General features: G+C 41.6%; 1 protein-coding gene across 2 annotated transcripts in view; it reads right to left on the bottom strand.

The window, feature by feature from the left end:
• Positions 1-46: 46 nt before the first annotated feature.
• Positions 47-21,534, bottom strand: part of PLBD1 (phospholipase B domain containing 1) — a 51,862-nt gene continuing 30,374 nt past the window's right edge. For both annotated transcript variants that reach the window (XM_045072897.1, XM_045072898.1), the window contains exons 7-11: positions 7,279-7,479; positions 7,032-7,172; positions 2,955-3,140; positions 2,224-2,330; positions 47-346 (exon numbers count right to left, since the gene is read on the bottom strand). In XM_045072897.1, coding sequence (XP_044928832.1) covers positions 164-346; positions 2,224-2,330; positions 2,955-3,140; positions 7,032-7,172; positions 7,279-7,479 — 818 coding nt within the window. In that variant the 3' untranslated portion in view covers positions 47-163. The remainder of the gene's footprint in view (positions 347-2,223; positions 2,331-2,954; positions 3,141-7,031; positions 7,173-7,278; positions 7,480-21,534) is intronic.

The following is a 21,534-nucleotide window of genomic DNA, read 5'->3' as shown; positions in this document are numbered from 1 at the left end:
AAAAAAAAAAAACCTGCAAAATCAACAGAAAATGAAAGCGGCAGGCTTTCAATTTAACATAGTTTATTAGGACTAATTCTGAACGGAAAAACATAGCTAAAATAGTGCCTTTGGAATCTTATTTGCAACCTTCTATTCCCTTCTATTCCCTCAACTCCCTCCTTCATTTTATGTCATGTTTCAAAATCGGTTTCATGGTAATAAAATCAAAGTCATAGGTCTCTGGCATGCCCTGGTGGAGAGTTTTGTTGAAACGGTTCCAGTGAAAAACAGGGAGGCCACCTTGTACTGTGGGACCACTAATGGCATAGGCCGTGTACTCGGATGCAAGGTAGATATCTGCCACCTGGAAAGAGAGAGGAGAGGGACATCTTAGAAAACCATTTGGAAAAAACTAGATTCCTGTTTTTCCTTGTGGGGTTGTTTTTGTTTTTCATTTTGTTTGTTTGTTTGTTTGTTTGTTTTGGTCCTGCTCTTTTTCCAAAGTCACAGTATTAGCTCCCTTTTAAAATAAAATCTTGCAAGCTTCCACAACATGCTCTTCCATAACCATTTGGTATTCAGATGTGAATTGGGCAGAAGTGCATTAACGTAGCCAGAAGTGTGAGATCGGGAGACAGAAGGCTCATGTTCAGAATTTTAGCTCCAAAGCTTGTTTAAAAAAACCCCTATGGGATTCCATTTTCTCATTTGTGAAAGGATTTTAATAACCATACTTTATAGAAGAGTTGTTATGAGGATTAATGAGAGAAAATGCTTGGAGTAGTGACTAGATACCTTCTTCAACAAAAGTTGTTATTAATCAGGGCAGTAATGAGATTTATTTTTAGGAAATCAAGTTTTATTTATTTATTTATTTATTTGACGAGAGAGTGAGAGAGAGAGAGGGAGCGAGTGCACAAGCAGGCAGAGCAGCAGGCAGAGGGAGGGGGAGAAGCAGGCTCTCCACTGAGCATGGAGCCCGATGTGGGACTCCTGGGATCATAACCTAGGCAGAAGGCAGATACTTAACTGACTGAGCCACCCAGGTACCCCGTGACAAGAGTTTTAAAGTAGAAGAAACTCAATATCAAAAAAACAAGGTCTGTGGTTCTCAAAAGCACCTAAACACTGGATAGCAGATCTTAACCTTAGAGGAAAAAGAAAAAGATACCTCATAACTTCTGATTTTCTGTATATCCCAAATGACTTAGGGGAAATGATAAGTATACACTTAAACAAATTCTTTTGATGAAAAATTGGCAGATTCCCCTCTCCAGAAGAAAGTAAAGTTGGCAGACGGAAGGTTGGCTTGGGTTCTCTCAGGCAAGGCAGCAGAGGTAATTCTCTGTGTATTCAGGAATGGCTAGAACACTTCTTACACACTTTACTGAATGTTTGCAAACACCATTAATAAGAAATAAGCATTAGGGTTTCATGTGTGTCAGGCTCTCTATATCCACTGAATTTTACTTTACACAACATATTGGGGGTCATTAAAGCTAGAGCTCTGGTATATAGATAAAAAGTAGCTTGAGTAGGAACTAGACTATTCTGAAGCATCTTCTTTTCAGGCATTAGGCTGATAGAAAAAATTATGTGTAGGGGGATCAGCATTCTTAATAGTTAACTCCACTTCTAACTGATTTCTTCCAGAATTTAGGACTGAAAGTGCAAACAAAGAGACATGCCCAAACCAGGAATGCAAAAGGACGTATCAGAATGATTCTTTTCCACCAACCACATGGCTAACTCATACCCTCAGACACCCTAAATCCAGTAGTCTGCAGGAAAATTCTTAATGACCAGATCTCTGAGAGGGAAAAAAAGACCCTGATTTGTAATGTTTGCTGATTTGCATAGTATAAATACTCCTCCACGGCTGATTGCAAGCTGTCCACATCTGATTTTAACAACTGGTTCTCACGGCCCTTACGAGCTGGCTTCAGTCCACCACTGCAAACAAGTAATACCTATTTATTATCTATATTAGGTGATGCATTACAGCACTTAATAATTCTAACATGGTGAAAACCCTTTAGTGCTTATCCAGTAAACTTGTTCCTCCAGCTAAATTCAGTTCCTGTTTAATGTGAAAGCACACTGCTCCCAATAATATGTTCTTTGGACTTTGGGCTAGTCTGGTAATTTTGTGCTTTAGGCCACAAAAATATCTGCAGCTTTGCCTTTGGGCAGACCTAGGTGCAGGTAAAAATTAAATTCAAAAGCCAGTTTGCATGTTACCTTTGTGTCATAGCAACCTCCAGGACTTGGGTTAAGTGAGTTCAGGTCTTCACGGCAGCAGATGGTATTGCAGGGATCGCCCTTACTGTAAGGATCTTTCTTATAATCTAGGGGAAAGAGTGATAGGGATGAGGGTGAGTTCTGGCTGTTCGGAGATATACCTGCCCACAGGAAACTTTTTGAGTCTCTGCAAGTCTAGATAATCAGAGTCTATCTCATTGGAGTGGTCTCATTGACCCAGCCGCTCTCAAGAACCTTGAACAGTGAAGAGTGGATGGAAGAGAGAGAATAAAGGCTAAATGTGCATCACTGTTCTTCAACAAAATAAATACAAATTTGATACTGTTCATCAAAAATAAAGTGGTTATCAATAATTTTTGTTTTATTAGCTGCTTCTGTCCTTGGAAGAAAACCTGTGTTAGGGTTGAGGGGGAGTGGTAAAAAGAAAGTACTCTGTATGGGTTATTTTATCTGTGTTTTACATGCTATTTTTTTCAGTGAAAAAAATCTATAGAATCTTCTTCCCTGTCATCTTATAAAAGAAGACAAAATCCTATCTGTTGAGTATAAAATATGTATAGTATTGATTGAATACCAAATACCAAATAACTTCTTTTAATTCCTTCTAGTACAAAGATTGATTCTTTACGTGGGAAAACTTACATGGATTCTTTATCCATGCAGAAGAAAAGGAGTTTTGAGGAATGGTTCTTGAGAAATGTGCTACGTACTATTGTATCGCATGATATATTTCATGGATGCCATATCCGTCACGTCCCCTTGGTCACGCCGGAAGATTTTGGCTCGTGAAGCCATGTCATAGGAGAACTCCAAACCCAGCTTCTTAACTAGCATTGGATAGCCACTCCAGGTGTAGATTTTTTCATGGAAAGGAATGTTGTAGGAGGGCCAATATCCTGATTCCAGATGGAAAGGAAGGAGGGTGAGATTGACAGGGAGACAGAAAAGAGAGATGTCATTAATGATAGTTTCTTTTGAAAATCAGCATAGATGTGTGATTATAAAATGACATTACAACGAAAATAAAGCTCTGAATGTGAACACTGGCCTTCAAACTGATCCTTTTTTAAATTTACAGAATCAATATACCTCTAGATGGTTCCATTAGGGAAAGAAGAGCATCAGAATGCTTTGGTTTTCACCCCAAATTCTTAAAGCAATCTATTAACCAGAAAAATAATTTGTAATCTAATTAATAAAGTGAAGTAAAACATGGAGCTGTCTGGGGAGCTGGTGTAAGTGAACCTGGTTCCTGAAACGCCAAAAGATAGTTTCACAGTGTGGCCCTAACAGGGAGCAGGCCAGGTGCTAATCATGGAACAGTGGAAGAACATAGTACCTAAAGTTAAGAAAGCCTGAATTTTAGGCTCAGGGCTGAATCACAAGGTCTCGGACAGTTAACTTTAACTTCACTTTATTTGCTCTTTTTAATGGAGCGGGAAAGGAAAAATCCATAATTTGGAGAGATTGGAGATAATCTTTAAGGTTCCAGCAGGCTTTAACTTCTTTGAAAGCATTCCTTAAGGCTTCATGATGTGCCAAGGCCATAGAGCACGTTCGTCACTAAGCATCAGACATGTGACACAGCTCTAGTACAATCAATACTTCAGGAACAGCCCAGATTCCGGGGTCTACAGGACAGTTAGTCAACACAGGCGGGACTCCTCCACCATTCAGGGTTCATTTTCCATCCCCCATATTGTCTTGGCCTTTGTCTGCCTTTCTCCCTTTTTACTGTTTTATAGGATCCCCTACTCAGGGGTGAGATTACAGAGATTTTAAAAAATGACAAGACACAGGCCAGCATCAGGAAGAACTGAGATTAAAGACAATATTGAACTGACAGGCTAAAATCATGTTCATTACTATAGTATATCTAGGTTATATATAGACTTAGGGGTTAGACTGCCTGGATCTGAAGCCTGGTTCTGCCTTCATTAGGTTTGTGACTTTAGACAAATTATTCAATTTCTCTGTGCTTCAGTTTCTTCAGCTATAAAATGTGAACAATGAAAATACCTATCTTACAAGGATGATGATGAGCATGAAACGAGCCCAGGCAGATGGAGTGCTTATAATAGCATCTAATACTTGGTAAGCATTAGATGAATATTAACTGTTATAACTACTATACTTCTCTTAATGTGAATGCAACTCAAATGAATAATCAAAATGGCTGCTTTACTCTTCACATTTTCCTAAAGCTTCATGATTTATAAAAGCATTTGAAATAGATTATCTTATGTCACAACAACCTAATGATGTATATAAGCCTTATCGTCCCTCCTTATAAAAAATGAAACAGAGGTTCAGAGATGTCCAAAGCTTCCTTTCTGACCAAAAGGCATCCAGCAATATACCACAGTTGCTTCCAAATTCCAGGAGTTCTGTAGAACTGACTTTTTATTTTATTTATTTTATTTTTATTTATTTTATTTTATTTCTATCTTTTTATTTTATTTTATTTTATTCTATTCTATTTTATTTTATTTATTTGACAGACAGAGATCACAAGTAGGCAGAGAGGCAGGCAGAGAGAGAGGAAGGGAAGCAGGCTCCCTGCTGAGCAGAGAGCCCGATTCGGGGCTTGCGCATCATGCATCATGACCCGAACCAAAGGCAGAGGCTCTAACCCATTGAGCTACCCAGGCGCCCCTGGATTTTTATTTTAATGGCTGTGTGATAGCACATAAGTATTTGGGCAAATCACCTGTTTCTTTCTGAGCCTTTCTTTCCTTATAGTAAAATGGTAACAGTGCAACTTATCTGGAAGTATATTAATGAAGATCAAACAAGAGAATGTAAGAAAGGCTGAAAAGAGTGCGTAGTATACAGTGGACAATGAATTTAACTCTGTGTTCTTCCCACCTTCAGCAAAACAACTACAGACAGATCAGCATCAGATTTTTTTTTGTCTAAGGGTAGATTTCTTCATGGAATCTAGGAATAAGATCGCAAAGAACCTGAGTCTGCCATTCCATAATCAGTCGCAGTCCAAAGAAGAAAAGGCCATGAATAATCTGTCCCCTTTAACACACATCTCCCTCTTGAGGCTGCTGATTTTATCAGGCTCTCATGATCTGGATGGGCCAGGCCATGTCAAGATCGGATAGCTGACTTCTCAGTTTTGAATGGCAGTCCTAACTACGTGACAGCCAATGACTGGACTTCTCTGTTGAGCCGTATCTGATCTGCTTGCCAACTGAAATCTCCATCTTTATGAATTGTTTTCTGCGTATTATGAGCATTTGGTTGGCGTCATTATAAAATCTCTGCGGACCTGGGAGCAGACCAGGCCCTGATTCTGGGGGTCCATATCTTCCTTTGATTCTGCTTCTGCTCATCTATCAGCTGATCTATTGTAGCACTGTCCTAATTAGTCCCCTGCCTTCTCTCTGACTCCCAGTCTGTGCTCCCTTTTCTAAAACTGCCATTTTTCACTCACCACTACTTTCCACTGCAGAGCCCTTCCTCTAGCTGTCTCGAAAGCTAACATTCTCTCAATCACAGCACAGTTTTCATGCCTCCATTTGTTTGACCTTGTCCCCTTGTCAAACTGCTGAGCTCTTTTTTGACATTTAACCATCACTCAGACATCATCTTCACTCTTCCTTTATTCAACAAATATGCACATATGTTGTGTGTGCCAAACACTGTGTTCGATGCAAGGTAAGTAAGACCGCTTGCTTTGTGTCAGCAGTGTGCTCAAGAATTAGAAAGAATTATCCCAATTCACTCTCAAGACAACTTTGAAATTGGAAAAGAAAAGGTCCATATTCCCGCATCCAAAAACGGGAGGCCAGATAATTCAGAACTCAGGGTTTTGCAGATCTTAGAACAGCAGTGAGGTATGCATATCACACATGACATTGCAGTGTCTGTGGGCAACACTTCATAATCAGAGGCATTGGAATCTCTGGAGACTAATGTACAGTGTCCCTGCAGGAGAGGAAAAAAAGACTAAACAGTTCAAGTCTACCGAACTGTCAAACGGGTAGTTTTGCTACCAAAAGGTCAGGTCAGGTCATATTTTGGTACTAAGTTTAGGAAAAAAAAATTTTTTTTTTTTTAGATTTCAAAATTACAGATAAGTGATTGTGGACCTGTACCGCTAATGTAGTGTTTCACAGACGGAGAAAGTGAGGCTTGGAGAGAGTAGTAAATCATTTGCCTGAGATTTTGAGGAGCAGAGATTCAAATCAAGGTGGTGTCACTCTAAAACCCATGATTCAAATGTCAGGGCTCTGGTCTTGCCCTTCAGACCCGCCTTCTCTGATCCTCCCACTGACCGTGCCCACCCCTGGGCTAGGCACCCCAGACTTTATGACCGCTCTTTCTGTTCTGGGTTCTAAGGGCTGGTTCCGTGCCTCGCTTCCTCACTAGACTGAGTTTCTAAAGGTTGGGGCATTTGTAACCTGCAGCCATGCTTTTCCAATCCGTGGGCCAAGGAAGCACTTCTGTAAATATTTGCTGAGTTAGACTAAAAGCTTTACCCAGGAGCTCAGGAGATAAGGTAACGTTAGAGTGATGAGAAGTCCTAAGTCCATAAATGCCTGGCTTTGTCCCCAACTATACAATGTCATGTAAGAGTCTGGGGTGCAGATTTCACATGTTGTGCTGAAGCTGGGAGTTCTTTCCCAGTGTAACTAGCAATGGCTTTCCCATCTCTTCTTCCCCGATGTACACCCCTCCCCATCACAGAGCCCCATACCACACATTCCCCACCACAAAGGCATACACACTCACAGACGGATCGGACTTCCAGACTTCAAGCATAAAGACAGTACCTTTCCGTAGAATCTCAGTTTGGTCGGAATATTCTACATATGTAGGAATTTGCTCCACAATGTACAGAGTGCCTGTGTCAAGGCTGTACTTTGGCTTTACCTTCTTCAAGTCCAGGACCATGTATTGATTGTTATAGGTGCCTGAAATGTTGGGAGACACGAAGTAGGGTTTGGGTGCGGCTCTACTGGTTAACTCAAAATCTGAACATACGTACATGCCTAAGAGCTCTTCTGCCAGGCCACTTACCAGAGTTGTAGTTTGAAAAGATCTCTGCCCACTGCCTGCCATCATTTGCCATCATATTGGCCACACGGACCCTTTGCCATGCGAGGAGAGACTGTGGTGCCACAAGCTTTAGTAGAGTTTTATTATACACACTGTTTGTGGTCTGTAGCAATATCAAACCACTGCTAAGAATGTAAAAGTCATCCAGAGACTCCAAAAACCCTGCAGAAGAGACAAATAGACAATGAGCATACATCTAGCTAGTATATTCAACCAACATTATTAGCATAGAGCTTTGCATACACAATGCATTTTACAAAGAGTATCAGTTATTATGATCCTTGATCTGCGGTAGCCTCTCTTGGTTTGGGCTCACCTCTGTAGGGCTTGTTTAACAGCTCCTTATAAAAATGTGCCAATGGACCTCTGACCCTAGATTCCCTATTGATATTTTTTGATTTTATAATTTGGGTGATAAAAGTATATTAAATCAGGACTCTTTCCGATTTTCCAAAATGATAAACAGAAATAGATCCCCACTAACTAGGATTTTGCAGGAGAATTTAGAATTAGGGAGGGGGATTAAAGGGTTCATTGTTGGATAATAAGATTATGGATGTGTTCTTTCTTCTCTTTCCACTTTTCTATATTTTCCAAATTTTACATAATGAGTCTACATGATTTTTAGAAAGAGGAAAAACATCCACATTTACATAAGTAGACATGGTTTTGAAATTAGGATCTTGCCACTCTGGGTCAGGCAACACTTTTTCTAAGTGTTGGCAGCAATACGGGAAAAATCAGTGAAGCCACAAGTCTTTTTTAAAAGGCCTATTTTGTGCTTTATGCTTTGTGATTGTGATAGAAATCAAAGTATTATCACATACAGCTCTAGCAGTGAGAGAGGATATACTGTCATCAGTAACGAGTCATGAAGGACGAATTGTCAAGTGGTGAAGAAACCTCAGAGAAGGACCCAGTGAGAGGGTTAGAAGAGGCCAAGGTGAAAAGCTCCTTTGGTACTTCCCAAACTTACACATTTTATACCACCTTATCATTTCTGCCATATCTGATCACTTGTAATTTATTTACTCTTTTTCCCTTAAATATACTCTTTCCAAACTTTAAATACTTAACTTGTCACATACAACAATATCTGAGGAACCATGAGGTTAATGTTTTGATCTTTTTTTTTTCCCTCAGAAAACACATGAAAACAAATACATTTCTACTAACATGCGAAAATTACTTGCCCACAAACCACCTAATACCACCTCACCAGCACTATGCAAGCCGCACACAGAGAAACACCAATGTATCTGAAGCTTTTGTAATCGGGAAGGACAAGATGAGGTGCAGAGAGGTGAGGGCATCTTTCCAGGACCATACAGCCAGCTGCTGGCAGACCTGGGCCTAGAGTGCAAGTCCTTGACCCAGTCCAGCGCTCTTTCCACTAAGTGTGAACTCCCGTGCTCAGCCTTCATGGCTGTCCTTCTTCAGGCTTCATGAAGGCAGGAGGAGTAAAGCTTCATGGAGGAAGTAGACCTGGAACTGAGTCTGGAAGCTTGTATAAGAATTGATTAGGGTGGGCGCCTGGGTGGTTCAGTGGGTTAAGCCACTGCCTTCGGCTCAGGTCATGATCGCAGGGTCCTGGGATCGAGTCCCACATCGGGCTCTCTGCTCAGCAGGGAGCCTGCTTCCCTCTCTCTCTCTCTGCCTGCCTCTCTCTCCGTCTACTTGTGATCTCTCTCTGTCAAATAAATAAATAAAATCTTTAAAAAAAAAAAAAAAAGAATTGACTAGGGGGCACCTGGGGGCTCCTTTGGTTAAGCGACTGACACTTGGTTTTGGCTCAGGCCATGATCTCATGGTTGGAGATCTAGCTGGTGCGGGGCTCTGTACTCAGTGCGGACTCTGCAGGAGATTCTTTTCCTTCCCTCTCCCTCTCCCTCTGCTCCTCCCCAAACTCATGCTTGTACGCTCTCTCTAAAATTTAAAAAAAAAAAAAAAAAAAAAAAAAAAAAGTGACTAAGAAGAGAGCAGTGAGGAAAACAGGTATGAATAAAGATGTACAGCTGGAATAGATGTGGCATAGGAGGCTGGAAGTTTGGGGAGGTGGAGGCAAAGAAACATCAGAAAATACAGTTGGCCAAAGAAGATGCATGAAAACATGTTCAACATCACTCATCATCAGGAAAATGCAAATCAAAACTACAAGGAGATACCACCTCACACCAATCAGGATGGGTAAAATAAAAAAATCAAGATGGCCAACAGATGCATGAAAACATGTTCAACATCACTCATCATCAGGAAAATGCAAATCAAAACTACAAGGAGATACCACCTCACACCAATCAGGATGGGTAAAATAAAAAAATCAAGAAACAAGTGTTAGTGAAGATGTGGAGAAAAAGGAACACTTCCTTTTTTTTTTTCTTTTTTAAGATTTTTATTTGACAGAGAGAGAGAGAGAGACAGCAAGAGAGGGAACACAAGCAGTGGGAGGGGAAGGGGGAAGCAGGCTTCCTGCTGAGCAGGGATCCGGATACAGGGCTTGATCCCAGGACCCTGGATCATGACCTAAGCCAAAGGCAGACCATTAACAACTGAGCTACCCAGTCACCCCAAAAAGGAACCCTTCCATGTGCACTCTTGGTGAGAATGCAAATTGGTGTAGTCCCTGTGGAAGACAGTATGGAGGTTCCTCAAAAAGTTAAAAATAGAACTACCCTATGATCTAAGAATTGCACTACAGAATATTTACCCAAAGAATATGAAAATACTAATTTGAAGGGATACACGTCCCCTATGTTTATTGCAGCATTATCTACAATAGCCAGTATGTAAGCATCCCAAGTGTTCATTGAGAGAAGAGTGGCAAAGAAGAGGTGCTATATAATATATGTGTACACACACACGCGTGCACGCACACAGTGGAATATTACTCAGCCATCAAAAAGAATGAAATTGACATTTGCAATGACATGGATAGAGCTAAAGAGTATTATGCTAAGACAAATTAAGTTAGAGAAAGACAAACACCATATGATTTCCCTTATATGTGAAATTTAAGAAACAGAACAAATGAACAAAGAGAAAATAAAGAGATAAACAAAAAACCAGACTCTTAGTTATAGAGAACAAACAGATGGTTACCAGAGGGGAGGTGTGGCGGGGGGCATGGGTAAAAGAGGTGATGAGAATTCTTTCCTTGTGATGAGCACTGAGTAATGCATTGAATTGTTGAATCACTATGCTGTACACCTGAAACTAATATAACAATGTTAACACACTAGAATTAAAATAAAAAAAATACATAGTTGGACAGTCATTCATTTATTCATTCAGTGAACAAACTACTGTGCATCTCCTTTAGGCCTAGTAGGGAGAGGTAGGGCGCAATCAGATAATGGGCTCACCCCAAGCTAAAGATAAGACCTAGAGCTGCAATGGGAGTCAGAAATCCTGCATTTGAATTCTCTGCATTACAAAGAGCAAATCTGGCCCTTCTTATTTTATCTCTCTGTTCCTTATTCCCTTCCTCTGATAACCTGGGACTAAGTGATGTCATTCAGCACTAATGGTATAATTTTAATTTCTGGAAATTTCTGAGTCGGAAATTAACATGATGAGGGCAGTGTCCAACCAACTCATAATGAACTTCCCCAAGGCTGTCACTGGCCTATTAGAAGTCTGTATAAATGACAGAAGCTTGCACATTCCAGGTGGGATAAGGATTGATGAGTGGATGGCGCCCTTGAATGAAATTTTCAAGAGCATCTGCTTTGGAAGACATAGCCTGGACATTGGATGCATGACTTCACAAGCAGTGTGGGATGGATTTCAATGACCATTCATTCACCTCTTGGGCTGGGCTCATTTTGCAGTGTTCAATCTGTACAACCATACTTGGCAGCCCTGGGTAGACGATCTCCGTGGACTGGAATGTCACATTTCTGGCATAATAAACTTGCTAATTCACTCTCTATGAACACAAGAGGGCAGCGTTCTTTAATATGTGTGAGTGACTATGGCCAACAGGTAAGAAGCTGTGGTTCGCCCAAGAGCAAGACTGTTTATTACAGATGGAAAAATGTAGGCCACCCAGAGTTCTGGAACAAAGAGAATGAATTGGCTTGCAAAACAACTCCAGTCAAGATGGTTAATTCTATAATTTAGAGTTTAAGATGAAATAAAAAGGAAAAGGCCGAGTGGGGACAAAGTCATGAAACATTACAAGAGAAATGTTCTTTGCCAGGGTTGAATTATATTCTTGCTTTTATCTGTCATTAGCAGCTTTGAAAGGCAGGCAATTCTAGATCAAGAGGAAGTGAAAAACTCAAATATGAAAGCCAACCTGCAAATCACATTTCATAGTTTGTTCACTGCTGAATTTAATTAAGAAATAAAAAGGAACCCTGACAGTTAAATCTCAAGACTCAAATCACTTGAATCACAAAAATAAACAGAGACCACTACCCTCTGATGTCATTTAGACTTATCGCTTAGTACAACCCAGAAAAAAATGTAGCCTTGTTATCCTGCCAGGTGCATTTAAACCACGCCCATTTCTGTATTGCATTAATTAGCGGCTGTAAAGCTCGGAAAACCAAACACCTTCATTCTTTTCCCTAAAGAGTAGAACCAAGTGTTGACCAAGAGCATAGATAACACACAACTCAGTGCCAGGAGTATGGATCATGTTTAGAAAAATAGCTGTGCTATGTCTTCACGCACATGCCGGCCCTCCATATTCTCTGCTGTGTGACCTTGCAGCATCTCCCATCAAAAGACGCCCATTTCCTGTCTCCTCGGTCAGGGCTGGATTTGGAACTCGCTTCAGCTAACAGAATGGGCCAATTTTGAGGCTAGGCCTCAAGAAAACTTGCACCCTTCCGCTTCCTCTCCTGGAAACTTGGTATTGTCCTGTAAAGAAGCCTAGCTGAGCCTGGTGTCTCGGTGAGAAGCCACATGGAGGAGGACCAACCATCCCAGCCAAGGTCAAGCTCTAGGCTACCAACCCCTAAGTGTGTGAGGAAGTTCCTCGAACGTCAGCAGAGCGGCACACCCACTCCACAGACAACCACGGATGCGTGAACCTGCGCAGCTGAGGTGTCCAGAGAGAGCCACTTAGTTGGCCTGTGGACTCAAAAGCGGTAGGAATTACATATTGTTTCTAGCCACAAAGTTTTGGAGGTTATTTTTTATATAGAAGAAGCAAACTGACATCATCATCATCATAATAATCCAATTATACTACATACTTTGTTTTGAAAGGTCTGAATGCCATTTAACACCGGTCGGTATGACACTTGGGGAACTCTCTTGCCTTCCTTTCGTAGCAAAGGAATGCACAGTAACTTTGTACCATACTCTCAGCCTTTCTGCTTAGCTTCTTCCCACTACTGAAGAGAGACGTGTCACTTCTCTGCCCCATGGAGAGCACCAGCCTGGACCAGGCTGTCTGCCTTCTCTAAGCCAGTGTGGCAACCAGTCAGTAAGTGTGTATCACACAGAGAGGATATCCCAAGCTCTGTGCAGTAATTCCCAGTTCAGAGACTATATCAGAATTCCCTCAGGAGCTTTTCCAAGAGGCTCATGCCCCGACGGGCCCCTCAGGATCCCCCGGCCCCCCCGAACCCCTTAGAGCCTCCACCAGAACCCCCACTCTACGGCCGCTGCCTGCAGAGGATGGCTCTTCTCCTTCCTCACTCTTACTAAGGGTGGCCTGTGGGGCTCCCCGTTATTCCAGGATACAAAATCCTACACCCATTCATTCTGCCTGCTCAACAAGGGACTCCCGTCTTCCCACGTTCCAGAGCGGCACTTATTTTCTTGTCTTCCCGCCAGGACTCTAACTGTTCGCAATCCATCTCCACTTCTCCTTCCAGTGATTATTCTTCCGTCAAGGAAGAATTTATTGAGCCCATTTCTGCCTAATCCTGCAGTAGGACTGTGATTCGTGGAGGATTCTTACTATGGTGTGTTTAGGCACAGGAGCTCATACTGTGGAGACAGAGTGTCTTGCCATCGTCTCCATAAGTGAATGCGCAGGTCTCGCAAAGACTATTTAGGGTGACCGCCGAGAAGTCGGCATTGTCTTTCATCAACATTCTGTTATCATCCACATCAGAACGAAATCTGTCCTTCTTCAATAACAAATTATCATCTTATTTATTTTATATTGTTTCCTGTTTTCTTTTCCATCTATCCCAAGTCATGTAAGATCCATGAGGGCAGGACCTTTTTCTGTCTTGTTCACTCCAGCACCAAGAGGAGGATTTGACACCTACTAGGTGCTCAGTAAGTAAGTGTGAAATCTAAGGAAGAAAGAGAGGATAGTGGTGACTCACCACCCACACATACATCAAATGCCTTGCTTTGGAAGGATGGACGCCATCATCGGGTCTTCGCAAACATCGCACTTCGATGAGCTATTTTTTTAAAAAAATTACTCAGCTATTTAAAGCGAATAAACAGCACTTTCAGGAATAAATCTAAGACTGACCCTGAGCACAGGCCTTTTCCACGATACCCCACGCCTGACGAATGTGATGGGAACAGGTGTGTCGTCTTGCAGATGGTGACAACACTTGACACGCGCAATGGGGCAAACACAGTAGAAACAATGAAAAAGAGGGTGAGTCATGGGGAAGTGCAGGTTTAAACAGGGTGGAGCGGGCGGGGGGAATCACCTTACGACAAGTATGGAAAGTAAGGTTAGATGTCTAAGATAGAAGAAGGAAATTTCCTGAGCCAGGGGTGGGGGCAGAGAGAGGTGTGGCCTGGGAAAAGGAAGGCATCGGTGTTCCAGGATGGGGCAGAGAACAAAAAAAAAGGTGCTTTAGAAAACAGAAGTGAGGGATGCCTGGGTGGCTCAGTTGGTTAAGCAGCTGCCTTCAGCTCAGGTCATGATCCCAGCGTCCTGGAATCGAGTCCCACGTCAGGCTCCTTGCTTGGCAGGGAGCCTGCTTCTCCCTCTGCCTCTGCCTGCCACTCTGTCCGCCTGTGCTCACTCTCGCTCCTCTCTCTCTGACAAATAAATAAATAAAATCTTTAAAAAAAAAAAAAAGAAAACAGAAATGAAGTGTTGTAAGATCTATCTACAATCCTTTGAAACAGGTGTCCTTGTTCTACTTTCATTTCTTTTCTTCCCTTGGTTCTACTTTTTAAGAGGCAGAAGACATAAATCTTGGCATGTATTAACTCGCAGACTATTTCAGCCTGACGATGGAAGTATGTGAGATAAAAGAGCTAACACGGAATTAGTCCAAGTAATTATAGTACACGAGGTAGGCAATTTTGTGACTTATGAAGGTAATAGCATTATGGATTATGAGGGAGGCAACTACATTTTCTTGGAGCTCTGAGACTCTTTCTTCTTTCTTTTCTTTTTTTTAAAAAATATTTTATTTATTTATTTGACAGACAGAGATCACAAGTAGGCAGAGAGGCAGGCAGAGAGAGCTAAAGAAGCAGGCTCCCTGCAGAGCAGAGAGCCTGATAGGGGCTTGATCCCAGGACCCTGGGATCATGACCTGAGCCAAAGGCAGAGGCTTTAACCCACTGAGCCACCCAGGCACCCCTCTTTCTTCTTTCTTCCTGTGTATCTACTTTCAAGGATTTGAACTTCTTAAGAGAAAAAGTTGAGCCAAGTGGTTGCTACAGACCATTATAGAACTGCCAGGGTCTTAGTGGATGGGTTTGGATCCCCTGTGTTAGAATCACCTGCTGGTATGTTTGCTACAAATGCTCCAGCCCAGACCAACTGAATAAGAATGTATATGGACACACTTTGGAATTTGCATTTTTAGCAAGCTCCCCTGGGAGCCTTTAGGTCGAAGGGGTGTGTAAACATGTGTTTAGGGAGGTGAGGGAATGCCTGGATATTATGCAAAGAAGGGGGCCCCCCACAGGCTTGATGAGACACCCTAAGTGCATTCCAGAGAACCTCACTTACAGAAAATTAAGTGTGAAGTCTCAGCCTCTAGGGAATCATTGTTACTGGAATCCTGGGTTGAAACACTTTGAATAGCTTTGTTCCCCCTGCAAGAGCTCCACCCCCTGGCATGCCTGGGAGGGTCTTTGAGCTCAGGGCTCTTTTTTCAGATTTAACCCTTGGGATAGTTATAGTCAGATAGTGTTTGAACTCAATCCCCAACCCGAGTCTAGTGATTTTGAGCATGTTATTTAACTTTTCTGAACCCTTTTTTTTTTTTTAAATACAAATACAATACCCTCCTTGTGAGGTTTTCATGAAAATTAAATGACATCCCACACACGAAATGCTTAGCCTCGTGTCAGTTACAGGGGAAGGCACATAAGTAGGAAATAAACAAATGCTGGTTTTGTTTTTTTTTTTAATTTCAGTAACAAGTTGAGCACAAACAAGTTTATAGCAATTTATTTAAAACTTGAGTGCTGCCTAAATCCACTAAAACTAGTTGGGTTCAATTCAAGTCATTTGTAATCAAGGAGGCTACAGAGGAGGAGATTCAAGCTCCAACGTCTGCGCTGAACACACAGGACTGCATCTGAAATGTCTCAATAATAATTCCTGAACATCTGGATTCCTGAACATGGATTCCTGTTCTCAAATCAAAGTTGTAAGAGAGAGAGCGGTATGGAGTATAGAGCAAACAATTATTTTGTTTACCCCTCTCTCCCCCCCCTTGCAATTCCAGCCATGGCCACATGGGGGTGCGCCACCCATTATCTGTGTCCCTTTTTAATTCCCATTCTCTTTTTTTCTTTCCTTTCTTTCCCTCTTTCTTCCTTCTTTGCTTCCATAAATATTTATTTAATGGTAACAATCATTGCAAGGCTTATGTGCTGGCTCTGGGCGCACAGGGTGAATGTGGAGTAAATGAATACAGAACATGAATATAGGCTCTGAAGAAATTATGCGTTGGGTACCGGGAAAGCTCAAAGGAAATACAGCTTACTCATAACAGAATTGAATTTTAAAAAAAAAAAAAAAGAGAGAGAGATATCTGGAAAGTCTTCAAATTTTGGGAGATTAAACAATACATTTCCAAGTGAGTCATGAATTAAAGAAATTATCCTGTAAGACATCATAAAATATTCTAAACTGAATGAAAATGAAAACAAAACAGACCAAAATGTGTCAGATGCACTGAAAAGGAGTGCTTCGAAGGAAGTTTTATAGTTTTATTTTCGTATAGTAGAAAACAAGAAAGATAAATTACCTGGGGTTCTACCTCAAGAAGTTAGGGGAAAAAAAAGTTGATTGCACAAAGGGAGAAAATGATAAAGATAAGAATGGAAATCGATGAGGAGGAAAAATGAACAAATAATAGGAAACAAATCAATGAAAATAAAATCTGGCTATTGGAAAATATCAGTTAAATTGACACATCTCAGGCTAGAGTGAATAACAAAAAAGAAGATATAGTATCATGAATGATTAAAGGGACTTAACTACAGATCCTACAGACAGACATTAAAAGGCTCACAGAAAATACTATAAGTAGCTTTATGTCAATAAACATGGTAACATCAAAGAAATGAAAACTCTTTGAAAGACAAATTTTTTAAACTGGCTCAAGACCAATTAGAAAACCTGAATAGTCCTGTTATCAATGAAAGAAATTGAGTTCATAGTTAAAAACTTTCCAACAAAAAGCCCATGCCTAAAAGGCTCAGCTAATGAATTCTATTAAACATTTAAGGGAAAAATATATTGCTAGTCCTACACAAACACTTTCAGAAAACATAGAAGAAAAAAAAAATTCTAAACTCAGATTATGAGGACGGGTATACCAAGACACCAAAACTATTACAAGAAACCACCGACCAATATCTCTCATGAATATAAATGAAAACATTCTTAACCAAATATTAGTAAGTTGAGTAAAAAATAAATAAGAAGAATAATATGACTAAATGGGGATAATCCAGGACGCCTGGGTGGCTCAGTTGGTTAAGCGACTGCCTTCGGTTCAGGTCATGATCCCAGCGTTCTGGGATCGAGTCCCGCATCGGGCTCCTTGCTCGGCAGGGAGCCTGCTTCTCCCTCTGCCTCTGCCTGCCATTCTGTCTGCCTGCGCTTGCTCTCTCTCCCTCTCTCTCTCTGACAAATAAATAAAATCTTTAAAAAAAAATAAAAAATAAAATAAATAAATGGGGATAATCCCAGGAATATCAAGTTGGTTTCACATCTGAAAGTCAACCCATGGAACTCACCATATTAATAAAGGAGAAAAATCACATGATTCTTTTAATAGAGGCTGAGAATTTCACAAAAATATGTTAAACAAAAACATTAAACAAAATAGGAAGGGAGGGAATCTTCTTTAAACTTATAAAAGGTAACTCCAAACACCTACAACAAACATCATACTTTATAGTGAAACATTGAATACTTCTCCCTTAAGATCAGAAATAGCAAAGGATTTTCATGCCACTTCCAGTCAGCACTGTGTTGGAGGTCTTATCAGTGCAATCATGCAAGAAAACAAAGACATACAAGGGAAGGAAGCAGTAAAACTGTCTTTACACAGAGATGGCATGATTACGTATAGAGAAACATCCCAACAAATCTACAAAAAAGCTGTTAGAACTGACCAGTGTATTTGGAAAAGTCCCAGGATACACAGTAAATATTTTTTAAAAAACTGTATTTCTGTACTGTGATGGTTTTAAAATTTTTCATGTATTCTTTGCTGTTCTTCTCTTTAAAAGATAGATTTGAATTTCCTTTCCTTGTTTGTGCTCTGATCACAATAATGTGCTTCCAATGAATAGAATGTGGTGGAAGTGACAATGTGTGACTTCTGAGATTAGGTCATAATAGGCATTGCTACTTTTGCTTTGTTCTTTTGGATCACTTGGTCTGCGGGGAGCCACACACCTTGTCATGAGGTTACCTGAGCAGTCCTGTGGAGAGGTTCAAGGAGAGAGGAACCAACTTGCGGGCACCATCTTGCCAAACACGTAAGTGAGTGACCTTGGAAGTGAATCCTCTGGCTTCAGTTAAGCTATCATAGCTTTCAGCCCCTCAGCCCTTGAGTCTTCAGCTAAAGACCCAGACACAGAGAAGTAGAGACAAACCATCCTCACTGTGCCCTAATCTAAATTCCTGGTCTCCACAAAAGCCACAAGATACTAAATGATTGTTTTGATCTCAAGCCTCTAGTTTTTGGAGTGGCTTGTTATGTAGCAACAGCTGAACTATAAAAGCAAAGAACCACTTGAAAAGGAAGAAAATATCAATTCTGATTAGAGTAGCATCAAACATTATTTTGATATCAAAATGCTAAAGGTATATAAGACCCTTACAATGAAAAACTGCAAAGCACTGCACAAGTTAATGAAGACCTACGTAAACATAGATACGATATTTGTGGATGGAAAGACTCAGTATTACCGACATGTCGATTTACTTTGAACTGATTTAAAGTTTCAATGTAATCAAAATCAGTAACCCTTTGCAATGAGGTCTTCATACAGTGGTATTAGCTACCTTTGTAGTGATGCCATTCCCTGTGGGATTTCTCTCTCTGTCTTACTGTCTTGGTTCGTGACTGTGGGGGTCAGAATCAGCAGATGGCTGCGCCCTGCCAGAGGGCTCACGTCGGTCTTTTACCTTCCTCAGTTGTTCAGTACAACAGACCATGGCAATTCAAAACCGAAGGGATGCTTCCAAAACAAGGTTATCCAGGGCTACCTTCTTTAGAATTTTCAGAGCCCCACACTACTTATTTTTTGCAGGGCTCCTGCCTATATAAACAATTCGATGAAGAGGCAAACTGCAAAATTCACAGGCCCTTACGAGGTATAGGGACTTATAAATGAAGATTTAGAATAATAGGTATCTATCCTCCAATTGGGGCGTATGAAGATTCTTTAGAGAGTCTGGGTACCATCTCTGTACATTCCTTATTAAGTGCATTGTTCCTGAATAATTATGTGTCACCTGTCACGAGGAAAAGGTGGCAATATTGTTATTATTCATAAAGCCAGGCCTCTTTGTAACCTGTCTGTACTCAAACAACGTAGATTTTTTGTCTGCGCCGCTCCCGAACACTGTTTACTTACTGACCCTGCCGCTCTGCAGTCTGTCATGTTGCTGTCGAACACTAAGAACTCCCTCAAAAAATCATTACTGCTCTTGTTAACGATGACTCCAGATGCAAACCTTACCCAGAAGATTAAGAAAAATGGGAATGACAATTTGTTTCTGCCATTCAGAATTTTATAGCACAAACGTATGTCAACACATTTTCCTTCTGTGTCCGTCTTAGACTCCTGTAGACTGTAACCATTGCATTCCTAGAATGTGATTTCCTCCCGCACTGATGCTACCCTACTGTCCACACACCCCCCACCTACAGGCGAGACAGGTGAGAAGCCTGTGGGCAGAGCCAGAAGGGCAGCCCCTGTCTCACAAGGTGTATCTGTTTGGCTAAAGACCGGCCTCAGAGAGTAGGAAGTTACCTCATGGGGGCATGAGATCTGTGGCAAAGGTCTCTGTGTCGTGGAGTGAGGTTCTCCAAAGCCTTTGTGAGAGCCAGGCCTAGCCAGGCTCCGCAGAGGACTGCAGAGCACATGGTACAGAGGCTGCAGGGGTGAGGTGACCACCTGAGGGCCAGCGCGGGACACCACAATAAATTCCCTTGTTGCCTCCTCTGCCAACTTCCAGGGCTGTTGAAGGGAGGCAGGTCCATACACATGCTGTAGCCCGAAGGTAAGAGCGACCTTCGGTAGCCTGGAACCCTGATCACACGTTGTATCTGACACGAGGGCTACCTCAAATCATCCTGTCACCAACATTCTGTCCACTCAGTCATGGGGCAAACACACTGTGATGCCAGCAGAAAAGATCTATCAGCTCAGTAGGACCTCAGATTGGCTTGAATCCCAGCGTCCCCCACACTGATGAGCAACATCTTGTTGAATGTACAGATAAGGGTGGAGGGGAAGAGCTATCAGAAGAGCGATGTCCGGAGACCAGGAGCCATGTGGGCTTCTGTCTAAGCCCAGCCCCACTTGGATGGCTCTGCTATTCTGGCTAGTCCTGGGCACTAGAAGGATATTTTGGAAATTTCTGTAAAAGTGCTTCCTAAATTAGACATACATGGGGGTGGGGACAATTTTTTTTTTAGTAGGCTCCAATGCAGGACTTGAACTCAAGACCCTGAGATCAAGACCTGAGTTGAGATCAAGACTTGGACACTTAACTGACTAAGCTACCCAGGTGCCCACTCAATAAGACACATGGGATGCAGGCCGACTCCAGGGTGCCCCAGGACTGCCAACCTGGCCGGTCTCCAGGCGCTGGAGGGGGCACTTTGGAAATTTTGAGGAAGGCACTTCAAAACTGGAACATCACTCCCCTGAGCCCGAGGACAGTCCTGAGGTTTATGAGCATCCGGCTGACTTGTGGTCTCCTTCTGACTTTCTCAGGACATTTCATATTAGGATCTTCAGGTGAAATCATTTCCCCAAGGGTAAAGGAAAGTCCTACTCATTTTATTAAAAAAAAAAAAAAAAAACAGTCTGGAAAAAATAGAAACTATGAAGCTACCAAGTGACCATACCTTTTCTAGATTAAGATGAGAATTATTATATTAATTTGTTTCCTTGACATAACCACCTCACTTTTAGGGAGTCAACACCTGGGGCTCAGTGAACACAGAGCGTGAGACTGACTTAAGTAAGTCCGAGTGTGCTGGATTACTACCGTTTCTTCTAGTCTCCTGTGCTGGACTACGATTTTGGGAGTGCTCTTCTGACAACTGCCATTAGGTCATCATCTCTCAAGGATTCTGGCTAGGATAAGGGGAGCTCATAGACATTCCTGAATTGATGAAGTAATTCAGCAGTCATTGTTGATACTGTTCTTTTCTTGAAGATGGAGCTCAGTCTTCCATCCACATCCTGACTGACGATCTACAAAACATTATCTGTCTTGAGGTACCTGGATTATTTATTGCCTCAGGCTTCTAAATATTCTCCTGGCAACCTCTCTCGTTCTCCTCCTCTGTGGGCCAGATAATTCTAAAATGCAAATATATTAATGTCACGTCTACCACTTGTCACTTGAATGGTCTTCACTGTCCTCCATTCTGTCTTTGTGGCCTTCTCCACATATATTTTTCTTGCCTACAAGCCTTCACACATGCTGCTTCGCCCACAGGGAACATTTTATCACCCCACTGTCCTCATTTGCTGGCTAATTTATACCTGTTTTTGCACCTCAACTTAAATTTTACTTTCTCTTGGAAGCTATCCCAACATCCCCAAACTAGT

This window comes from Mustela putorius, unplaced genomic scaffold, assembly GCF_011764305.1.
Source record: "Mustela putorius furo isolate JIRA1106 unplaced genomic scaffold, ASM1176430v1.1 tig00537227_pilon_pilon_pilon, whole genome shotgun sequence".
In the NCBI taxonomy this organism is placed as follows: Eukaryota; Metazoa; Chordata; class Mammalia; order Carnivora; family Mustelidae; genus Mustela; species Mustela putorius.
Note: the sequence above shows the minus strand (reverse complement) of the source record. Positions and strands in the feature narration are given on the sequence as shown.